General features: G+C 36.9%; 1 protein-coding gene across 1 annotated transcript in view; it reads right to left on the minus strand.

The window, feature by feature from the left end:
- Nucleotides 1-3,233: 3,233 nt before the first annotated feature.
- The window catches only part of braf (B-Raf proto-oncogene, serine/threonine kinase), a 319,102-nt gene continuing 301,005 nt past the window's right edge, over nucleotides 3,234-21,330 (minus strand). The window contains exon 19 of the mRNA XM_028805204.2: nucleotides 3,234-9,325. Within this exon, the coding sequence (XP_028661037.1) occupies nucleotides 9,303-9,325 (23 nt within the window). The 3' untranslated portion in view covers nucleotides 3,234-9,302. The remainder of the gene's footprint in view (nucleotides 9,326-21,330) is intronic.

A 21,330-nucleotide genomic window follows, 5' to 3' on the forward strand; every position in this document is an offset into this window, starting at 1 on the left:
TACACTAAACTGCATAATGTGCAGATAAAAATGTGTCATCTTTAACTTTATGCCTTTTGGTGATCAGTTCATCTTCTGCTCACTTAAATTTTCACAGTAACAGACATTTTAAGCAAGGGTGCCCAAACTTTTTCACAGCATAAACTTAAATGGAGCCATTTTAGACTCACCAATTAACTGAACATTTACATCTGTGGGGAACTGACTGTTTTGTCTCGGTAGACTTCTATATTACTCTACTTTCCCCTATTGTATTATTAATGTGTAGCCTTTGTCAGAATGCCTCAAATCTCCCAGACTTACCACTGTTTATAAGGTATTGTGCCATATACTGTAACTTCTCCCCACCTTCCCTTCTACATTTATAACCTCAGGCAATTAGATGTAGTAAAAGACAAGCAGGAGTTATACTTTATACAGTATATGTACAGTGGAACCTCGGTTCACAAACGTCTCTGAACACGTACAAATCAGGTTACGACCAAAACGTTTGCCAAACTTTTGCATCTGTTCACAACCACACACTCGGGTGATGAACAAGCCAGATTCCCTTCCAGTTCGTACGCGCCAATGATTTCCGCACATGTTCAGTCTCTCCCTGTGCATTCGCTGTGAACTCTTTGTGCTTTATTTCGTTTCCCTTCCGGTTCGTACGCGCTGGTGGTTTCTGCACGTGTTCAGTCTCTCCCTGTACAGTACATTGTTCTCGGTCAGACGAGCATCGCGCAGAGGGACTTTGTGGTATAGCAGGTCCACAGCTCACGTCAAGAGGCCAGTTTTAAATAAATAATCACCGCACTTGCAGCTTAGCGGGCGTGGTGGTTGAGTGGCTGAAGCAGTTCCTGGGGAATTCGTGGTGTGGGCACTTCTCACCTAAGTGCACAGGTGGGAAACTGTCCACATCCGTAATTGGTCCCGGGGCTGCTGGTTGCTACAGCTGCCACGTCCTCTTCATAAACAGAAGCGTGAGGTGGCTAAAGGGAGGAAAAAGAAAAAGACGGAGGTTGCGGAGTGAGGAAGTAAGCAGGAAGCAGTGTGGAAAGAACCGGTGTGAGCGAGCGAACGCGTGCTCGCAGGCAGGCAGCTGGACAGTGAGCCCAAGCAGGGGTGTTTGGCCGACACTCAGTGGGGCAGAAGGAGGCGGTCACTCCAGCTGAGCGATCAAGGAGCTGGAGTGACCAGAAGGAGGATGGCTGGCCACGTAAGGCCGAGAAGGCAGTGGGAGTCGTGAGGCTTGGGCGGTGAATTCCCTGACGTGGGCATCCTGGTCGCCAGGGAAGCCAAGTCTAGGTCTGGAGAGTGTGCGACCGAAGCCAGGGCTTGGGAGGCCTCCAGACCAGAAGGAAGGACAGCTGCAGGTAGAGTGGCTCCCCTGTTGCGAAGCCTGGATAGGGAGAAGCAGGGGGTCACCAGTTAAAGAATGCACATGGCTTGTTTTTAAAGAGACTGCTTCCAGCATTGTTTTAACCTCATATTTAATGAAGACTTTTTTCTATAGGATTTTATCCTCCATTTCACTTGTTTTTATGGGATTATTTATTGAAGGATTCTGAAAGCACTGCACTTTATTTAATTTGGACTTTGTTTTTGATTGTTGTTCTGTTGATTTTCATAAAAGCACTTGGCACTTTTTGCACCATCCCATTGCTCCATTGTAGTGCCTCACTGTCGTGCTCATCGGTAACATTACTGACGGTGACGAGTTTAAGGGCTCCCAGAAGCGAGATGGGAGCATGCAGTGAACCCGCATCGGCACAGACTTTACCTCAAAACTGCAATCTCCTCTCCACCCAGTTCCTCCTCACTTCCTTCATGCCAGAATTCGACTCCTGCAAGGTTAGTTTTCTTGGCTGTTTATGGTTAGTTTTTGTATAAATTAAGGATTTTTCAAATGTTCATTTTTTTTCCCCTGTCCTTAAAACTCATTAAAAAAAAGTGTTTACAGCGAGCGGTTCATAAGGATGTAGCATGAACTCTTGCAATGTTAGTTTTCTCATTGTTATTCAATGTTTTTACATTTAGTTTACTATTACACTGTGCATTCTATGGTATAATTAACTATTTTTGTGCTTACAAATCTTTAAAAAAATATATTTACATACAGATCGTATGGTCCGTAACGGATTAATTGTATTTACATACAATCCTATGGGGGAAATTACTGCGGGTCATGACCAAATTGGGTTGCGACCAGAGTTTTGGAACGAAGTATGGTCGTGACCCGAGGTTCCACTTGTATTAGTTATACTTTAAATAATGCATTATTGATAATATTCATAAATAATAACAATAAGCAAAGTACAAGTTAATATTGGCAACCATACAACCTGATAAATGCTGATGTGTAGTTTCAGGCAGCACACAGACTTGTCGTTACTTTAAATGTCTCTAGTCGAGGCATCATTTTTGGTCAGCTTTCTTCAGAATAGGCTGCAAGCCTGTCTCAATATGGCTGCCAAGTTGTGCTCCTCATGGCAATAGTGTGACAGAGAGTTGCTTCTTCATGGTGATGTTTGTAAGTGAAATAGGGAGGGGTAAAGCAAACAAATTTATGCATTCTTTATCCAAACCCTTACACCAATAGGGCACCGTGGTACAAAATGGCCTCTGATTCAAGCCAATCCCAAACAGCCATACTTCAGACCAATGGGGCACACAATACCTTTCACACATGCCCCCGAAACCATTTGTTCAACTGATGCTTGCCAGCTCAGTAGATTGGCTTTCCTGTGAGGGTTGATTGAGAGAGTCCTGCAGAGAATCACTTGCCAAACTGGTTTTAGGCACTTCCCCAAACCCTGTCATAAAATTACAAAAACTCAGTCCTAAAAGTTGGGGGTGTTTTTTTTTTTTTTTTTTTAACTATGAAACCATTGCTGTTCTTATGAATGACAGACATTAGTGTTATAAGATATAAATAAAGACACACAAAATATTTATCAACTTATATGCAGAATTTCACACCACAACAGGTACATCTCCAAAATGGACACAGACCAGGAATGCAAACTCCATATGTATTAAAAATGGGCTTGGGATTTCAACCTAGGACACTGGACCCAGGTGGCAGTAGCGCTAACTACTGTGCCAAAGAAATAAAAATTGAGGATAAATTATCAGCTGCATTAGAAAAACACAATGGAAGAAAAATTCTTCAGTCTAATTCATTATGTATATACTCTACATACTTAACATCATTTACACAAAAAATTAAATCAGGAAACAAAGAAACCAGAGTGTTGCCATGCACTTCTTTAATATATCAGTTTCTCATATTCACAACAAATACATTTACCTTTTTGCCTTTAATATAATACAGTCTTTTAAATATTTATACACAGAATAAAGATTTAAATTTTCAGAATTTATATCTATCAAAATGTTTTTGTATTTGCTTTTTTGTCTCCATGCTTTCTAGCAAACTGACAGTATTTCCATTTTACAAATTTACAAGTGAAATGAATCATCCCCAAAATGGCAGCACAACAAAACGCTGAAACAAAGTGGAGAAACAAGAATTGATTAGGAGATAATCAAAGAAATGGACACAAATGTCCTGAAGATATGAAGAGACAAAGCACAAACTGTACAAAGCTAAAAACTGACATCCAAATCAGAAGTTTGTGCATTGCAACAATATGGAACACAAACCTAAAAACATACATTTGTTTCTGTAACAAAATTTTCTTCTTTAAAAATAAAGATATAAAATAAATAGAGCAAATTTAAAACATAAATCTCATTGTTTCATCTCTTCTCTCTTTAGCAGCGTTTTCCAACAAGAGCCTCTATGGCCTCAAAGCAAAATGGGAGGTGGAGGGAAATGGGGGAACAGGGTGGATGGTCAGTGCTGCTACATCAAGCAAATGAAGAAAGAAAAAAAAAAAAAAACCTTCAAATCCCTTTCACATTAAATACATTAAGACTATGTAAACTTGCAGTGGTATATAGTTTGACCTCTTAAATAAAATGTCAAGATTAAGTCTTCAATAAAAATTTTTATAACAATTACAGTACCCAGTCAGAAGTACAATTTGGCAGTTTATATGGATTTAAAAAAATTAAACCCGGCTACTCTTTATTTGCTTATTTTAAGCATGAAATATGTAAGTTATCTACCTCAAAAATGTACATTTCTTTGTAAACAAGTGATGTAACAAACATATGCAAAATATAAGTGAAGAAATGCATTGTTCTTATGCCAGACAATTAGGCAAGAATGGAATCTTAGTGATGCTGATTGCCTAATACATCTGGCCTGACAAAAAAAGAAAAAAAAAACCACATAAAACATAAAAGTATCATTTGGAAAAAAACAATTTTTACCTCACTTAAAAGAAAAAAAACCACACATTTCCACATACATACTTTATGTACATGTTTTAGATTGGCTGCAGGTGAAAGCACATCCAAAATAAAGAATGAAGATATTTTCCTTTATTAAACAGATGTAAATCATCTGAACTCCTCTGTACAGTAAATATAATTACTACAAAAATGTAAAGCACATGACTGAAAATCATGAAAAATTCCATTACACTGTGGTCAGTCTTTGTAATACAAACTTGCAATACCCTCCAGTTTTATAAATACCCTGAACTGCTGCGCTTTCAGGCAAACAGGATGCTGCATACAGTTACCTCATTAGTCCCATAATGATTGAGACATCTTTTCGGAGTGACTCTGGAATTACAGATTACAGTGGCACTGGTTTAGAGAAATTAGTATCACTTCTTGCACTTCCATGCCTAACATTGTAAGCCACTCAGAGTGAGTAAATAGCAAATAGTATGAATAAATGAAAATGATATATTTAAAGAACCCTTGTAAAAAGATTTTAGCATAACAGATTTTGAGCTGGTGAGAAAAGCTATAAAACTCATGTAACATTGGACTTTTTTTGTGTCGTTTTAAGAGTTTGTGTTCAACCATAAATACAAGAATGTAAGAAGACAAGATGATATGACCTGTTTCAGAGGAAAATGTGTCTAATGTGAATATATTTGACAAAATCAGAGCTTACTTCTAAGAAAGTGTTAATTGTAATTCTTGAATGATACACACAAGCAAATGTATATCATATAAAATCCCTTTTCCTCCACAAGTAAAATCCATAATGTTTCACATTTTCTTTTTGACTTATTAAAAATCTGAATCTAGTATCTCAATCCTGTTACTGAAATACTTACTAGCATCTATTAAACCCTACGCTTACATCTGACACTTGTTTATTGCCTATTTGATCTAGTACCTTTATGTGTCCACGGTTGTGAAACTGCATCCTTAATTGCAAGGCACACTGGCTGATGTTTCACATGTAAAGCTCCTGCAGACTCTTACCTCATTTACACGCTAAGTTTACAAAAGCGTATAAGCATTGAACAGGTTACCTTTCATAAATGTGCCCAAATGGCAAAAGGATGATGCATGTCTATTGCACCACTGTAACGTATTTTGATTATACCACCTTTCATTCATCTTTTGCTGTTTTGGGCTGCCCTGTCATTGCACCACTGTAACAAAGACTATGGATTACCTTTTCAGGAATGTGAAAGTTTCTGAAACTAAGATGGTGCTACAGATGGGCCAAAACTTTCCTCAACTTTTCAGTGAACAATATGGTTGGTGAACTATAAATATATATGAAAGGTCTTTTGGTCTCTCTTCTACGATATTATAACAGGCAGCATCAAAACTAAACTAAAAATAGTGCACAGTGGCTGCAAAGGAAGTAAATTGGCGTTCAAGATATTTCACCAGTTTTCACTCTCTCTCATATATATATATATAAATAATTCCTTAGTTGTATAATGTTACAAAATGAGAAGATATCAGTGTGGGTTTAAGACATTAACAGTGACAGTGTTCAATGATAAGGCTGATCCAGCAAAATAGTCTGTTACTCTCCAAAAACATTATGCCTGTCATAACACAGAGAAACATGGTTTATTTGCAACTTATACTATAAAAGTCACACATTCAGTTGATTTAATAATTTCATACATTTCACTAATGAATTTTATGACACCTGCTGGTAGGACTGCATTTTTTTTCTAAAAGGGGCACAGAAGAGTTAGGAAAAAAACATAAGAGAAAGGATAGCATTCATAAAAAAGGTGTTTAAAGACAAACGTTTGGGATTGTTGCTTGCATAGTCTGCTATGGATGTAAAAGTGGTAATAAGTTTGGCAGGAATCATTATGAAAGTGGCAATATTTTCATAATGAATGAAAAGAGCACATTGGACATTAGTTTACTGGTATCAAAAAACATGATCTGCATTTTAATTATATTATACCATGATAACTGAATAAATATTCTCTTTATTATAAGCTATCAGAATGTGAGCCTGATTTTTATTTTGTTTTTCATTGCATGCAGCAGGTTAAAGTTCCAAAATGTATTTTATTTACATGAATTTGGTTGCATGTGGTAAATGCTGTAACAAAATAATTTCTTTCAAGATACTACAAGGAATAAACACACCTCTGCTATACTAAGCAGTTCATTCAGCACCTTAAGCATTAAAGGCATTAAGTTTCCATCCTGTTTATGTATTGGCATTTACGATTTTTGGGACTTTTTGTATCTGTAATTCCAGAAACACTTGAGATATTTACATTCATAACTTGCCTTTGTCATCTACATATGTCACCATGCAGCACAATCTGAAATCTCAAGTGTTAATTTTATATACTGTGTGTGTGTGTATATATACACAAATATATAATATATATTTTATATATATATATATAAATACACACACACATATATACACTAAAAAGGTATCTTCCGTAAATGTGACGCAGATGTGGTGTGAATGGAGAATTTTCACACACAATTTTCAGAGCACATCCTATATACTTTTGGAATGAAAAATCACGATGAAAATTTACTAACAGGATGAACTGCTGAAATTTAAAAGTAATGTGCTTCTTCATCCGAACAAACTTTATTTGCAATACAGTGCACGCTTCAGAAATCAGGAAGGTATCAAGCCAACTGCTTGTCAGTTGAAAATGTGACAAAATGATTTAATGAATATACATAATCACCAGACAAATGTGAGGCTTTTATCTGTGTTCATTTTTAGGAAATAAACTTTTGAGGAAAATAAATGTATGATTAATGATTATTTTTTGCTTTCTCCTGAAAACCATCACATGGATAATAATAAAAAATGTTTTTTTAATATATAAAAGTCATCCAAAACCCAATTGCTGTCAAATGTTGACAAAGTATATTCCTTATTAGTGACAGAATTCTCTTTATAGCAAATTAACAAATGTCCTTGACATTTTAAAGCCTTACTTTTTACTTGACTAAATTGTAAATATTTATTAATATAATGTAACGGGCTGAGTAATGCTGAACATATATATCACAGGATGCATTCTTTATGGAGTATATTATACTATCGATTAAAAAGGGATCAAGCTTTTTCCACCATATCATTTATTTCCTTCTATCTGAAAATTTCGGATGTACCTTTGTAAGGCTCCAAAATTTTAAATATCTGAATAACCAGGTACTTTAAGTAAAATAGAATATTTAATAAAACTTAAACATACTCATTCATTCTCAAACACACGTACATAAACAAGTAGGAAATTAAACGGCATTCCCAGAAGAAGGTACAGAATCTTCTATTTTAACAAAACCACTCCTTTAAAATAAAAGTATCTGATTCTGCAAAAGGAAAGAGGCCTGGAATGCAAAATGTTATACATAAAAATAAATAAATAAATAAAAAAGTTGTGTTTTGTCTTAAAAATGTTGTCATTCATCCCTTAGAATTTTGACTGATTTGTTTTTTTGCTTGTTTTAGACTTATCAAAGAGTATTTATGAGATAATGTACTCTACTATAGTTTTGCATGTTTCTCAGGGCTTACATCAGCATTCATTACATACAAACAACATATGGTTTATAGTTTATAGTAGGTTTAAAAATAAAAGTAAGCTTACAAGTGAAACACAAAATATTTTAATTACCTGAAGACATTCTTCTGCCAATGAAAATGCACAGTGAAATGTCTAAAAGGAATGGCCAATCAGATAATTTTAAGAAATGGAGAAATTCAATAATAGTAAAGATAAGAAATATTTGCTGTCGCTGCTGCACCACATGAAATTGCTTTAAACTCCTTCTGTTAATTATAAAATGGAAGTGATTTTTTTTAAAATTGATTTTAAACTTACACCTATAGTAAGAGGTCAAAAAATATCTGGATGATTACAGGCCTGCCTGTCCACACAGATAAGAAACAAAAGCACAATAAGCAACTAATAAATAACTAAGACTATTAACTGCTTTTGGAATGTTAGTACTCTGTTCTCTTAATAAAAGAACTCTGAACATTTTCTTACAGTCTTTTGTTTATACTGTATATGTAGTTAATGGTATGTTGGTGCATATGCAGAGTTCATTTAAGCAAATGAAAAAAAAACTGCTTTGAGCAATGGATTGGGGCTTTGACATGCATAAGGCTTTAAGACAAATAATGGTCTAGATTCAATTCAAAACTGAATTGTCTTCCTTGGCATTCTGTAGACCCTGAGAAAACATGCTCAGTCCACGTGGAGAACCTCTAAAATAATATCTAAAGGGATATATTTATTAATATTCTTTTTAATCATTTAAAGACTGGCAACTAGTAAATTATGTTCCAAAGCTAGTCAACTTCAGAAACAATTGCTAATTACCAGCAAAAATAACTACCCAACCTTACACAATTACACCCCTTCTTTCCGCCAAAATGTTTTCAAGTCTTCAAATCAAGCTCTACCTGGTGAATAACTTGAAGAAGCAGGTGCAGAACTAGATATAGCTGGTTATATCTGATCAGTTGCCAGCATTATTTTCACCAAGCAACATTATTTCCAACAAATCTTCAGTGCCAAAATTCAAAGTGCAGTTGCTATACACTCATCCCACCCCAAACCCTAATAGGAAATGAAGGTAAAGCCGCTCCTCTGCAACAGTTGTGGTCTCTGTCGTTCCTTCTGTCTTCCTTCCATTCTAGTAGTTCAGTTTTCTGAAGGGAAACCGACAGGATGCAGCTCAGGCTTTCAGCAGAATTCTGCTTTTTTCCTTGTTGCCTTTTCCTTTCCTGGTTATGGTTGAGATTTCACCTCTTTTTTATTAATTTTATTTTTTGCTGTTCCAGCAGGGTTCATCTTCAAGTTGAAAGGAAGAGAACAGAACACTTTGAAATTTTTAATTGTAAATGGATGAACCCACTGTAGGAACACAAGACTTTAGAGAAAGTGACAAAGGATGTAATGGCAGAACCATCTTTGCTACTTGAAGGCAGTGAACTCCCCTGAAAAAGAAAACATAATAGGTTAATAATTTAACCTGTCCACTTGTTTTGTCCAGATCAGGTTCACAGAATGCTTATGTGGAATGCAAGGCATAGACTATTTCCAGACTAGTCCACTGCATGGCAATGTACTTGAAGAAAGAGTCATAGACATGGGGAGAATAAACAAACACTGGTAGTAATAACACAGATTACCTAGTTTCAAAAACAGAAGTCTACTTGTCTATGTCACTAATATTCTGACCAGTGAAATGCGTCAGGTTAACAATTTCACACAGCAATTTACAAATGAAATGTCAATGCACTTGCAGTGTGATAAACTGTATTGATTAAATGTGTACAGTACAAACAACATTACAAACTTACAACTCATACAGCATAAGCGAAAGGGAAGAAATGTCTTTTGTGCCTAAAAACTAATCAGAATTACAATTTTCAGTGCTTTTTCCTTAATACTGTATTTCCTTCTTTGTATGATTTTCATGCCAGGCATTTAGATTCAGTATCTTATTCATTATATCATTACATTTATTATGGAGTACACATGGACATCAGTCATGTTCTAATCACTCCTTGCTGATGTATTTTTAATATCCATCCATCCATTTTCCAACCCGCTGAATCCAAACACAGGGTCACGGGGGTCTGCTGGAGCCAATCCCAGCCAACACAGGGCACAAGGCAGGAACCAATTCCAGGCAGGGTGCCAACCCACTGCAGGACACACACAAACACACCCACACACCAAGCACACACTAGGGCCAATTTAGAATCGCCAATCCACCTAACCTGCATGTCTTTGGACTGTGGGAGGAAACCAGAGCGCCTGGAGGAAACCCATGCAGACACAGGGAGAACATGCAAACCCCACGCAGGGAGGACCCGGGAAGCGAACCCAGGTCCCCAGGTTTCCCAACTGCGAGGCAGCAGCGCTACCCACTGCGCCACCCTATTTTTAATATTAATTTGCAAAATTAAAGATCTTCTTTAAAGTACTACAAGCCCAATAGCACCCTTTACTACTAATACTCTTGTATAGTATACTGCCATTGCAGGCTTTACACATTTTAGAATTTCCCTAAATACATATAGAACCTGCATCAATATATTCAATAATTTATAGAAATCAGTTGTCACCATTACACCAGGCAATGATTCCAAGCAAGAACCTCAGGATTTAGTCCATTAAGAAACTGATCTGACAAACATCCAGAGGTGACAGACGTATACACATTTTTTACATAAGTTTGAGTACAAATACTCACTGTAAAAAATACTCCACTAAAAGTATCACTCAGTAAAACTGACTCAAGTTAAAGTATAAAAGTACACATTGTTACATTTACAGCTCCCTAACTAGGCATTTCTAATGCTTATTCAAAACCGGTTTCCTTGTTACACTTTATTATGAGCACCAGCTTTGCAAATAAAACAAAACAAAATAAATTGAAATGATTATGACAACAGCAATATACATCTAATTATCTGTTTGTGGGCAAATGTTGCTCATAATAGCTTTACACAGTCTCTGATAACATTAGGTATAACTGAGTGACAACAACAGTTTTCAAAAACATGAACTCCAGTGTTATAAACCCTTCCTTAAAATACTTGACAGAATGTTATATTTAATCTCAGTAGAAGTTGTTTTTGGAAATTGTTTGCATTCTGGCATGCATTTTTAGGGCTAAAAATCAGTCCTGCACTGCTAAAAAAATCTCTTGGTTTATGCAGAGTCAAGCAGAGGTATTTTAAGCTTCAGTAGCAATTTGCAGAATGCACTGTTTAATTCTTGTTACTTGATTGTACGCTTTGTGCATCCTTAAATCCTACATCAATAGGTGACTACCACAGCATACATGGGAGCAATGTTACCCACTGCAAAAAGCAATATTTTTGTAAATTAATGTAGTGATATTAAAAATAATTGTTAACTGCTGTCAATAATACATTTTAGCTCAAGAGTGTTCAAAACTATGAGGTTATCGTGAGAACCTGAAACAAAAAAAGGAATAAGAAATTAATTAACAAAGTGTATACTGTAGTTCTTTACAAAATATAAAAAAGTCACAATTTGAAAATGTTATGCCATTTGAACATGTTTTTTTTTTTGATCTTGCCTGTACTCCATGGCATAGCGTTTTAGTGATGTTTTCATGTATGAATGTGTGTGTGTGCATGCTCGATAGAGGTAGAGACAGATTTGCTCTCATTCAAGTGGTTACTGGAATATAAAATAAACACTTTAGCAAAGCTATAACAAAACAAGTGTGCTATTATTTAAGAATAAAACTGAACAAAAAATTCAAGTGATAACAAGATACCCAGAAAACATGATTCACCAGCGTTTGTGTGCCTGCTTATATTCCTTCAACAATGTCTTTTACATGTAGCAAAACTTTACACTGAAATCAAAGGCTTCTTCTCTTTGGGCGCATACACCATCAGCATGACACTACCGGACCTTAACACTAGCGTGGCAAATTGCTCACGTACTAAAGTAACTATAGCTGCAGGTGGATGTCCCATTTTACTTATTGTGCCAAGCAGAGTTGTGTTGCATTGCAGTCTAATAAACAGAGCAAGCGCTGTGAAGAAACTGTCTGTTGGTACAGTCCTGCCTTTGTCCAGTCTGATAGCGGTCATGGGACATTGTATCTTTGATAGCCGGTACAACAATTAGTTCTGAGAAGGTATCAGCCATAGCACCCACTGTGGTCATCGCTGCTCTTGTGAAAAGAATGGAGATAAATGCCATCAACTCAGATTGGAGAGGCAAGTTCGTTTTACGAAGTAAACGTCACTGAGAGAATAAAACTGAGTAATTAAAAAAAAACAAGTGCTAACTTTTACAAGTAGCCAAAATTTACACCGGGTGTTACAGTCTCAAATCAAATGTATGTTTTTATTATATAATAATAATAATAATAGCAGCTCACTACTCAAAATGCGGAGCACCCTGTTTTGAACACGGGTCCTTTGTGTTATAAGGCAGTGGTTCTTACCTCTGCGCCATTCAAGAACATGTATAAACTTCCAGTCAACTGACATTTGAGCTTGAGTTTTTAACTCATTGACAGCAACATGTAAATGAACTACTTTTTTTTTTCCTTTGGTTATATTCTTGAATAAAAGTGCACATGTTTATTTGATATTTGGACTAAAGTCATCACACATTATACACTTCATGTTATTATTATGAGAACATGGAAAAAGTTTCTGCTTTACTGTAGGTATGTGTTCAGCATTTCTTGCCTTGCATTTATTTCCTTTCATCCTACACTTACCCAGATGTTTGTAGTCACAGAACACACATGAAATGTATGTATTCCAAATAACAATATAGTGTATTATTTATATTTGTACCCTATACAATTCGCAGATAAGAAATCTTGGCTTGAGCTGGGAGAACTTTTTGCCAGAGTTGTGCTCCGTCAAGGTGGGGGATGGGACAGCAGGCTGCTTGTGCTGACTGACATATTAACAAAACAAAAGACACTGATGGAAGGTAGGCTTCAGGGATTCTAGTGTTAATGAATCTATGCGAAAGTTTAAAATTAATGGATCCCCCACTAGTTTCTCCATGATAATATACATTTGCATCCACTGACTGTGAAAGGGGACCCCCACCAAGCCCTCCAAAATTTTACATTTACATGCGTGTCTGCTTACTTTGAACAGGGAAGCCTCCAAAACATAGTACCAGCAGTTATTTTGTTCCATTTCAAGCACTAGAGAAAACAATCCCAAAGTAAAAATAATTAATTGCATGGGCCATCTAAATATGCAGTCTGTAAACGTCATTACTGTTTGTAAAAAAAATAAAAAAAAATAAAAAAAAAATAAAATAAAAAAAAAAGTAAAACATGATTTAGTGTTAGGTCCTTACTGTGTGCCTATGGCTGTGGGGGAAAAAATTCGAGCTTAAACAAACAACTGATGAAAAACACACAAAGAACTATTTAGGCAAACAATGTAAATAAGTGAAAATCAAACATTGCATTTTTTTAAATCAATTTTTTTTGAAGGAAGAGAGTAGTAAAGTAAAATATTTTCATATATAAATCTGAACTACACTGACCCTGGCAACATACAAAAGAAAACAGAGTAAAAAAAAAAAAAAAATAATAAAACAAACAATTCAATGAAAAAGCCCAGAGGTCCACATGTCTGGCTGGTCAGGAGAAAATTAAAGTTACATGCAAATTACATGGGGTTGTAAGCTTACTGTAGTCCATGACTTAATCATGGAAATGGTGTCTTCCTAGTTGCCCATTGTTTAAGCCAATACACCATTGATTCGTGTGGCTGAAGGTACTAACAGAGCTGGGTTGTAAATAGAGGTGGGCGGTATGACCAAAATTCTATATCACGGTATTTTTCTAAATTCTGCCGGTTTCACGGTATTAGACGGTATTTTTTTTTCCCCATGCATGAGTGGATGTTAACCACATTTTCCACTGCAATTACTGCAGTAGACTGGCTAAGAATAACCTATTAGACTGTTATGAGAATTGTACATCGTACAAAAAGACATTTTAATGTGCACACAAGTATTAATCCAGGTTTGCATGGCCCCATAAAGTGATAGTTTTCAAGGGGGTGGCACTAAAGAGAAGGAATCACATTGCATGACAGATGCAGTCAAAATATAGAACCTTTAATTGAACAAATTTTGCAAAAGCTTAAACTATGATTTTGACAACATATTTTCAACTATCTAAAGAGGCATTTAGACTTAGTAAAATATCCAGAGGTGTTTCTCAAAAGTTGGATTGCACTGAACACGTCTTAGAAAAGGAATAAATAGTAAATATTTTTTGTAAACCAACTACACTTTCTGTTAATGTTAACAATCTCTGTCCACTGACACGTTTAAGTGACATTTTAAACAATTTTACCATCATTAAACTGCATAATATTTAAACTAATAAATAATAACAATAAAATACATAATAGTATTACTGATAGCTGCACCATTACTTCAAGGCTTCAAGCCCAGGTGCATTACACAGTATTCACCAAATTAAAATAAAATAAAACAAGTGCAACTTGGTGATGACATCTTACCAACTGTACCATCATTTAGGCAAACTGCATTAATATGGACCTTGCTTCAAGCTAAGCTATATACATAAATAATAAAAACTGCAACTTGCATTTATAATGCTGTTTGTGGTATAGCCCTATGGAAGCGCATTAGGGCCACTGTGAAGAAAAAAAAATATGGACACGGAAGAAAAAAAACAAACTATATGTCGAGAATAAATTCGACATGTTGACTATGTCAAGATTAAAGTCGACATTTCCACTTTATTCTCATAGTTTATTTTATAATTAAAGTAGAATGTTGTAAACTAAACTTCATCCTAAAATCAATGTTTAATTTACTAGATTTTCTCAAACCCCGTCACAAGTTAATGCAGCACATCAAATACTTTGTGTTAAGTGTTCCCCGACCCAGTCGTTAATCACTATGCTTCTTAAACTGACTTCCTCCGCACGAAGAGCAGGCACCTGCAGCAATCACCGCACAGATAAACGTCTTTGTGAAATTAAAACTCGTTATTAACTTAGCCGACGGAGTGTTCAGAACTTTAAAAATATCTTCGTTATACATGTTTAATTATGCCATCCATTCAGAGTTGCGCCCATCTCTGAACAAGTCGCCAGCACATCGCAGAATCAATACAAGCAAAACATACACTAGCAAGAAACAAAAACAAGTACAACTTGGCTTGCAGTGTTATCCTGTAGTATAGAAACAGTATTTACAAATCTGACCTTTTAAAACCAAAGTATCTCCAGGAAACGGACGTGATTCCTTTTTTTTTCGGCAAAAGTTCTTCTGTGTCATTATGTTCAACTTTATCGTCAGCTTATTTTCGGAATGCTCTCTGTCCATTTTCACCGCGCGGCATACCTATGCTACCGCCCACTATATGGTGGTGTAGCAGTGAAAAAGAGCCCTAGTGCAACAAATCTTTGTTTAGCGGTGTAGCAGTGAAAAAGGTCTCCACTTGAACAGTTTCCCGCTGCGCCACGTTTCCGAACGTCGTTTAGGCAATTTAAACCGGTGTTTCGGTATAAGAAAAATCCATATCATAAAAAAAATAAAAAATGGTTTTTGGTATGAACCGGTATACCGCCCAGCACTAGTTGTAAAACAGGACAATCCTCCAGACAGAGAAAGTAAGAAAGGCAGGATTTATCCATCAGGAAGCTAAGAGAACTTTGGCTGCTATTTGTAATTATTAGAATAAAATGCACTAATGATGAAAAGAGACAGAGAGTAGAAAAATCTAAAAGGGGTAAATGACATAAGAGCAAGGAACAGAGACAGATAAGCCAGAGGACAGAGAGCAACTGAGGTCCAAAAAACTCCCAGAACACTGGAGAATTGTGCCCAGTGCATTTAGGGAAACCTGGTGACAGATTATGTCAGGAGCCAAACCCATCATAAAGTGCTTTCTTGGACAGTAATAAACTCTCTGATTAACTTAATATTGGATGTGTTTATGACTGGAATTTCTGGAGGAAACATGGACAGCAGACAGGAACCGATCAGTGATCCATCTCTGAGTGATTAAGATAGATGTAATAAGGGAATCACAAATGTAGGCATACAAAAAAAATGCATTTGGTGGAAAGAAGAAAAAAATAGTCAAATAATGGAAAGTTGGGAACGGGGTAGAAAAGTTTACTCCCCATGTCCTGAAAACAGATCTAACCTGTAATTTGAAAATAAAACAGGTAGAAGGGATTGCATACTTGTCTTTAACACTAGAATTACCAAAGCCTACAAAAAAAGTTGTAAACCTGGCCCACCATAAATCCCTTTGCAACCCTCCGTCAGCATCTTTTGTCTTGTAAATGTGTTGATAAGCACAAGCAGCAAACAGCCTGCTATACCATCCCCACCACTGCCGCAAAAAGGGAAAGAAGTTCTCCCAGTTAAAGCTTTGATTACAATGGTGTGAAGTGCTGGAGTTTTAGAGGGGAAATATTTGGAATACATATATTTCATGTGCGTTCCATGTCTACAACAATCTATGTAAATACTTTGTTAAAACAGAAACTCTATACAATTCTAGGCAGCTCACTCCCAGGTAATCAAGGCTGGAACTGCGAGAACTTCTTGCTCTTTCTGCGGCGGTGGGGGGGATGGTATAGCAGGCTGCTTGATGCTGATCGACACATTTACAAGACAAAAGACGCTGCCGGAGAGGTGCGAAGGGATTTAAGGTTTTCTACCCTGTGTTTGCCAACTGAAACTGCTCCAGAGTTATCTGCTGCCATGTCAGTCTAAATCAAAACCCATTGGGCTTTCTTCACTGGGATTGAATGTGAAGAATCAGGTTGAGTCCTCTGACATGAACGATCCATATGCAAAGCCAATACGCAAGACGCACAGGGAACTTTCATGAAGAAATTCAGTGAATTCAGCTGTAGAAAAACACTGGCGAATTTCATCAATCAACAGTAATCACCATATCCAATGTTTCAAAGAGAATTTCGAGCTAATAAATTTGGACTAGGAGAAATTAAAGAACCAGGATGAAATTTGGATTTAATCACTATGACCTGTAGTTCAAACAACAAGTGAAACAACTGAATTATGATACTTCTCCAACACCAAAGAAATTCAGGGTCTAAGACATAATGTCGGTGACCTCATGTTTTATTGTTTATGATGTTAAAGGTGTAGTACACATTGATTACATGCCTTAAACAGTACTTAAAGCTGGTTAACATTACACAGATTGCTCTGGTATTTGTTGCAGTAAGCCAGAGAAAAAGTACAAAGAAAAGCATAAATTACAATGGCTGCCCAGATAAACTGTGGATATGAAGAGATGATATACCCACTTTATTATTCAGAATCTGGACCCATATGATTACCACCTGTTCCTCAGTCTGAATTACCATCTTCTACCACTCGATCTCTTATCACCAACACTATATCTTATCTATATAGTATACTGCTTTTGTGTATTATATCTATCTGTTATCTATCCTGCTTTAATGATTTTGTATCCTTTTTTAACTTGCTAAAACCAAGGGATGATAGTTTTTCAAATTGACATACAAGTACCTATTCGAGGAACATGTTCTAAAACATCAAAAAGACTCTTTGATCAAAGCAAAAATATGAAATTCTTTATTTGTTTTAACATTACATGATCCTGAAGCTTTTATCTAGTCAAAATCTGTTTGAACTTCCTCTAAATCTGTAATATCTTGATAATGTTCCTACTTTCCTCACAGGCTTTCCTCCTGTTGCTCTGTCTTGTAGAAAACAGAAAAGCTAACTGCCTTCCTCAAAGACTGAGGATTTCTTCACACAGGATGGACTGCTGCGCCTCATGTTTTCATCGAAACCTGGCAAAATGCTAACATCCCCTATGAGGCTATTGAGCTTGCAGGTCAGACTGTTTACTGTTCGGACTGGACTAGTAAAATCAGGTTAAAGACAAAAGTTAGTGTTGTATGCATATATGTAAATAATGCTCGATGCACCTCCATGCTCATTGCTGAACAACATTGATCTCTGGACTTAACATTCATAACGCTTAAGTGCCAATCTTTCTATCTGCCAAGGGAATTTACAGTCTTGTTCCTCACCACAGTTTATATCCCTCCACAAGCTAATGTCAAGCTGGTGTTGGCTAAACTGCACAATGCAATGAATGGTCTACAGAATATTTATCCAGATGGAGGGTTTATCTTAGAGGGTGATTTTAATCACACTGGCGTTAAAGCTGTGCTCACCAAATATCACCAGTTCATTGAGTTCCCAAACAGTGGGAATAATACACTGGATATATACTTATGCAGCATCTTCCCTCCTCCACCTTGGCTCATCTGATTACATTTCTTTGATCTTAACTCCAGCATACAAAACCCCCTAATACCAGGACAAAATCTGTTGTGCAAACAGTCAGAGTATGGCCTGATGGAGCCGTAACTGAATTACAGGGCTGTTTCGATGATACTGATTGAGAACTGTTGAAACTGGCAACTACAGGCGATAATCACACTGACTTAAATGCCTATGCCTCCACTGTTTTATCTTACATTAACCTCTGTACAATGTCAAAATTGTAATTGTTAAGAGCATCAATACATTCTCTAATAGGAAAAACTGGATGAACAGCGACATCAAAGACCTATTGAAGGCACGTGACATTGCTTTCCATATGGTTGACCCAGAGGCATACAAAACAGCTAGGTCCAATCTGAGGAAAGGCATTAAGGAGGCAAAGAATTTTAACAGCTGTAACTTCTGAGGCATGTAGCAGAGCATTAGGTCCATCACAGACTACAAGGGTAACACCTGTTCAGCTAACATTGTAAACTTATTACTTCCTGATGACCTCAATTAATTATTCGCATTGTTTGACAAGGACAGCATCCAACCTATCACCAAAGTAACCCAGCAAGAGGCCCCATTATGCATTCTGGCACTGAATGCACAAGAGATGAGATGGGCTCTAAATCACGTTAATCCTAATAAGGCAGCTAGCCTTGAAGGGGTCCCTGGATGGGTCCTGAAACACTCTGCAAAACAGCTGACACCAGTGTTCACCAGCCTGTTTAATATTTCTCTAGAACAGGTCACTGTCCTCACTTGCCTCAAGTCTGCTACAATCGTCCCTTTTCCAAAACAGGCAGTGGTGAGGTCCTTAAGTAATTATTGCCTGGTGGCCCTACTCCTATTGTTATGAAGTGCTTTAACACTAGAATTACCAGAGTCTACGAAAAAACTCGTAGATCCGGCCCATCTTAAAACTGTTCTCACCTCTCTTTTGTCTTCTAAATGTGCCGATTAAGATGAGCAGCAAAAAGCCGGGTATTCCATCCCCCACCATCGCAAAACATTCACTAAGTTTTCCCAGCTCATGCCTTGTTTGATTATCTGGGAGTGACTGAACTGGAGTATTAGAGTGGAAATAATAGATCGTTATTTGGAATACACGCATTTCATGTGTGTTCCGGTTCTACAGTAATCTGTGTAAACACATTGTTAAAACAGAAACTTTTTCATATTTTAGTAATAAATGTTACAAAATGTAGGCATAAAGTATAGAATGTGTGAAGCCTGACGGTCAAAAATCAAATAAACACTTTCACAAAAGGTTCAAGGATGTCACAACACCTTCCGTGGTGTAATGCTGAGATTTGCTGACTAACAGCACGGCAGCCCTGCCGCGCCGTAGAGACCCGAATTCGATTCCCCGCTGGGGAGGAAGTGTTTTTTTTTTTTTCTTTGTAGCATCAAACGGACATAAAATTTATAAATTGGTATGCACTGTAAATCGTTAAGTTTAAAATGTCGATTGCGGTTATTTCTGTTGATTAATTCATGCTTTTTTTACTTAGAGTCAGAACAGGAGCTTATTCAGCTTCTGATCTGACTCTAAGTAACAGCGCCAGTATAAATCACACCCAATCTGACGCTGTTCATTTTCAAATAATATTGCATTACTTCAACGATGTTTTCTGATTGGTACTATTCGCGTCATAAAATGATTTCTTCAAAACGTCACATATATTTGTTTTGAGATAATGAATAGAGCTGCAAATTACAGGTGCTTGTTCAGTGTAATAGGAACCATAGCACAGAGAGGTGTGTACACTGCAACAAGTACACATGTAAATGTAGGAAGGGTGCTCCTTGGGTGAGCTATAGCGTGTCTTTATGTGAAAATAGCAGTGTCAGATGGGGAGTGTCTGATGATTGCATATAGTGCTGAAGTTACTGCTCTTTACTATGTTTCCTCTGCATGTCCTGGAGTACGAAAGAAACAGCATACAGCAACATGTGGGGACTGGCAAGATTGGGGGGAAAAAAACACGTGGTCGTATGTATCGTGGTACACTTCAGAGCTATAGTACGTCTTTATGCGAAAACAGCAGTGTCAGATGGGGTAGGGAAGGATCCTGAACGCGACTGAGAGAATGGAAAGTGAATAAAAAAATAAAACAAAAACAAAGCTAACCTTTACAAATATCATAAATTACACCGGCTGTTACAGACTGAAATCAAATGTATCTTTTTATTCTAAAATGGTAAAAATAGGAGCAGTTCACTTCTCAAAAGGGAGTCGTGCAGGATTGAACTCGTGACCTTTTGATTCCCAGTCAGCAACTGATACTGTTGGGCCACGGGGCCGTTGTAGTAAATGAGTGTCAATGTCGCACACTAAGGCGGCTTTTTTTTTCTGCAGTTATATTTTTGGAAAAAAAGCGCACTTGTTCTGTTATATTTGTAACTTTCATGAAAAGTGTTTCTTTGATATTTGGACTTCAGGCTTCATACATTATATAGTTTATGCCTACATTTTGTCATTTACTACTAGAATATGAAAAATGTTTCTGTTTTAAAAATGTGTTTACACAGATTATTGTAGAACCGGAACACACATAAAATGCGTGTGTTCCAAATAACGATCTATTATTTCCACTCTAAAACTCCACTTCACTCCCAGATAATCAATCAAGGCATGAGCTGGGAGAAGTTTGTGCATGTTCTAAGTCGGTGGGGGGATGGAATAGTCGCCTGTTTGCAGCTTGTCTTTATCTGCACATTTAGAAGACAAAAGATGATGGCGGAGAGGTGTGAACGGATTTAAGAAGCAATTTAAGGTGGGACGGATCTACGAGTTTTTTCGTAGGCTCTGGTAATTCTAGTGTTAAGCGACTTGTCCTCAGACACATCAAGAACAATATTTCCTCCACCCTAGACCAATGCCAGTTCGCTTACAGAGCAAAGAGGTTAACTGAGGACACTGTCTCACTTGCCCTTCACACTGTCCTGTCACACCTGGAGCAGAGGGACAGCTATGTGTGGATGCTGTTTATAGGCTACAGCTCTACCTTCAATACCATGCTGCCCCCCCACAACAACAAACTCCCTATTAAACTAGACAAGTTGGGTTTCAACTCAGACCTTTGCAACTGGATTTCAGATTTTCTCGTTAACAGAATCAAATTAAATAGCC

This window comes from Erpetoichthys calabaricus, chromosome 1, assembly GCF_900747795.2.
Source record: "Erpetoichthys calabaricus chromosome 1, fErpCal1.3, whole genome shotgun sequence".
Taxonomy (NCBI): domain Eukaryota; kingdom Metazoa; phylum Chordata; class Cladistia; order Polypteriformes; family Polypteridae; genus Erpetoichthys; species Erpetoichthys calabaricus.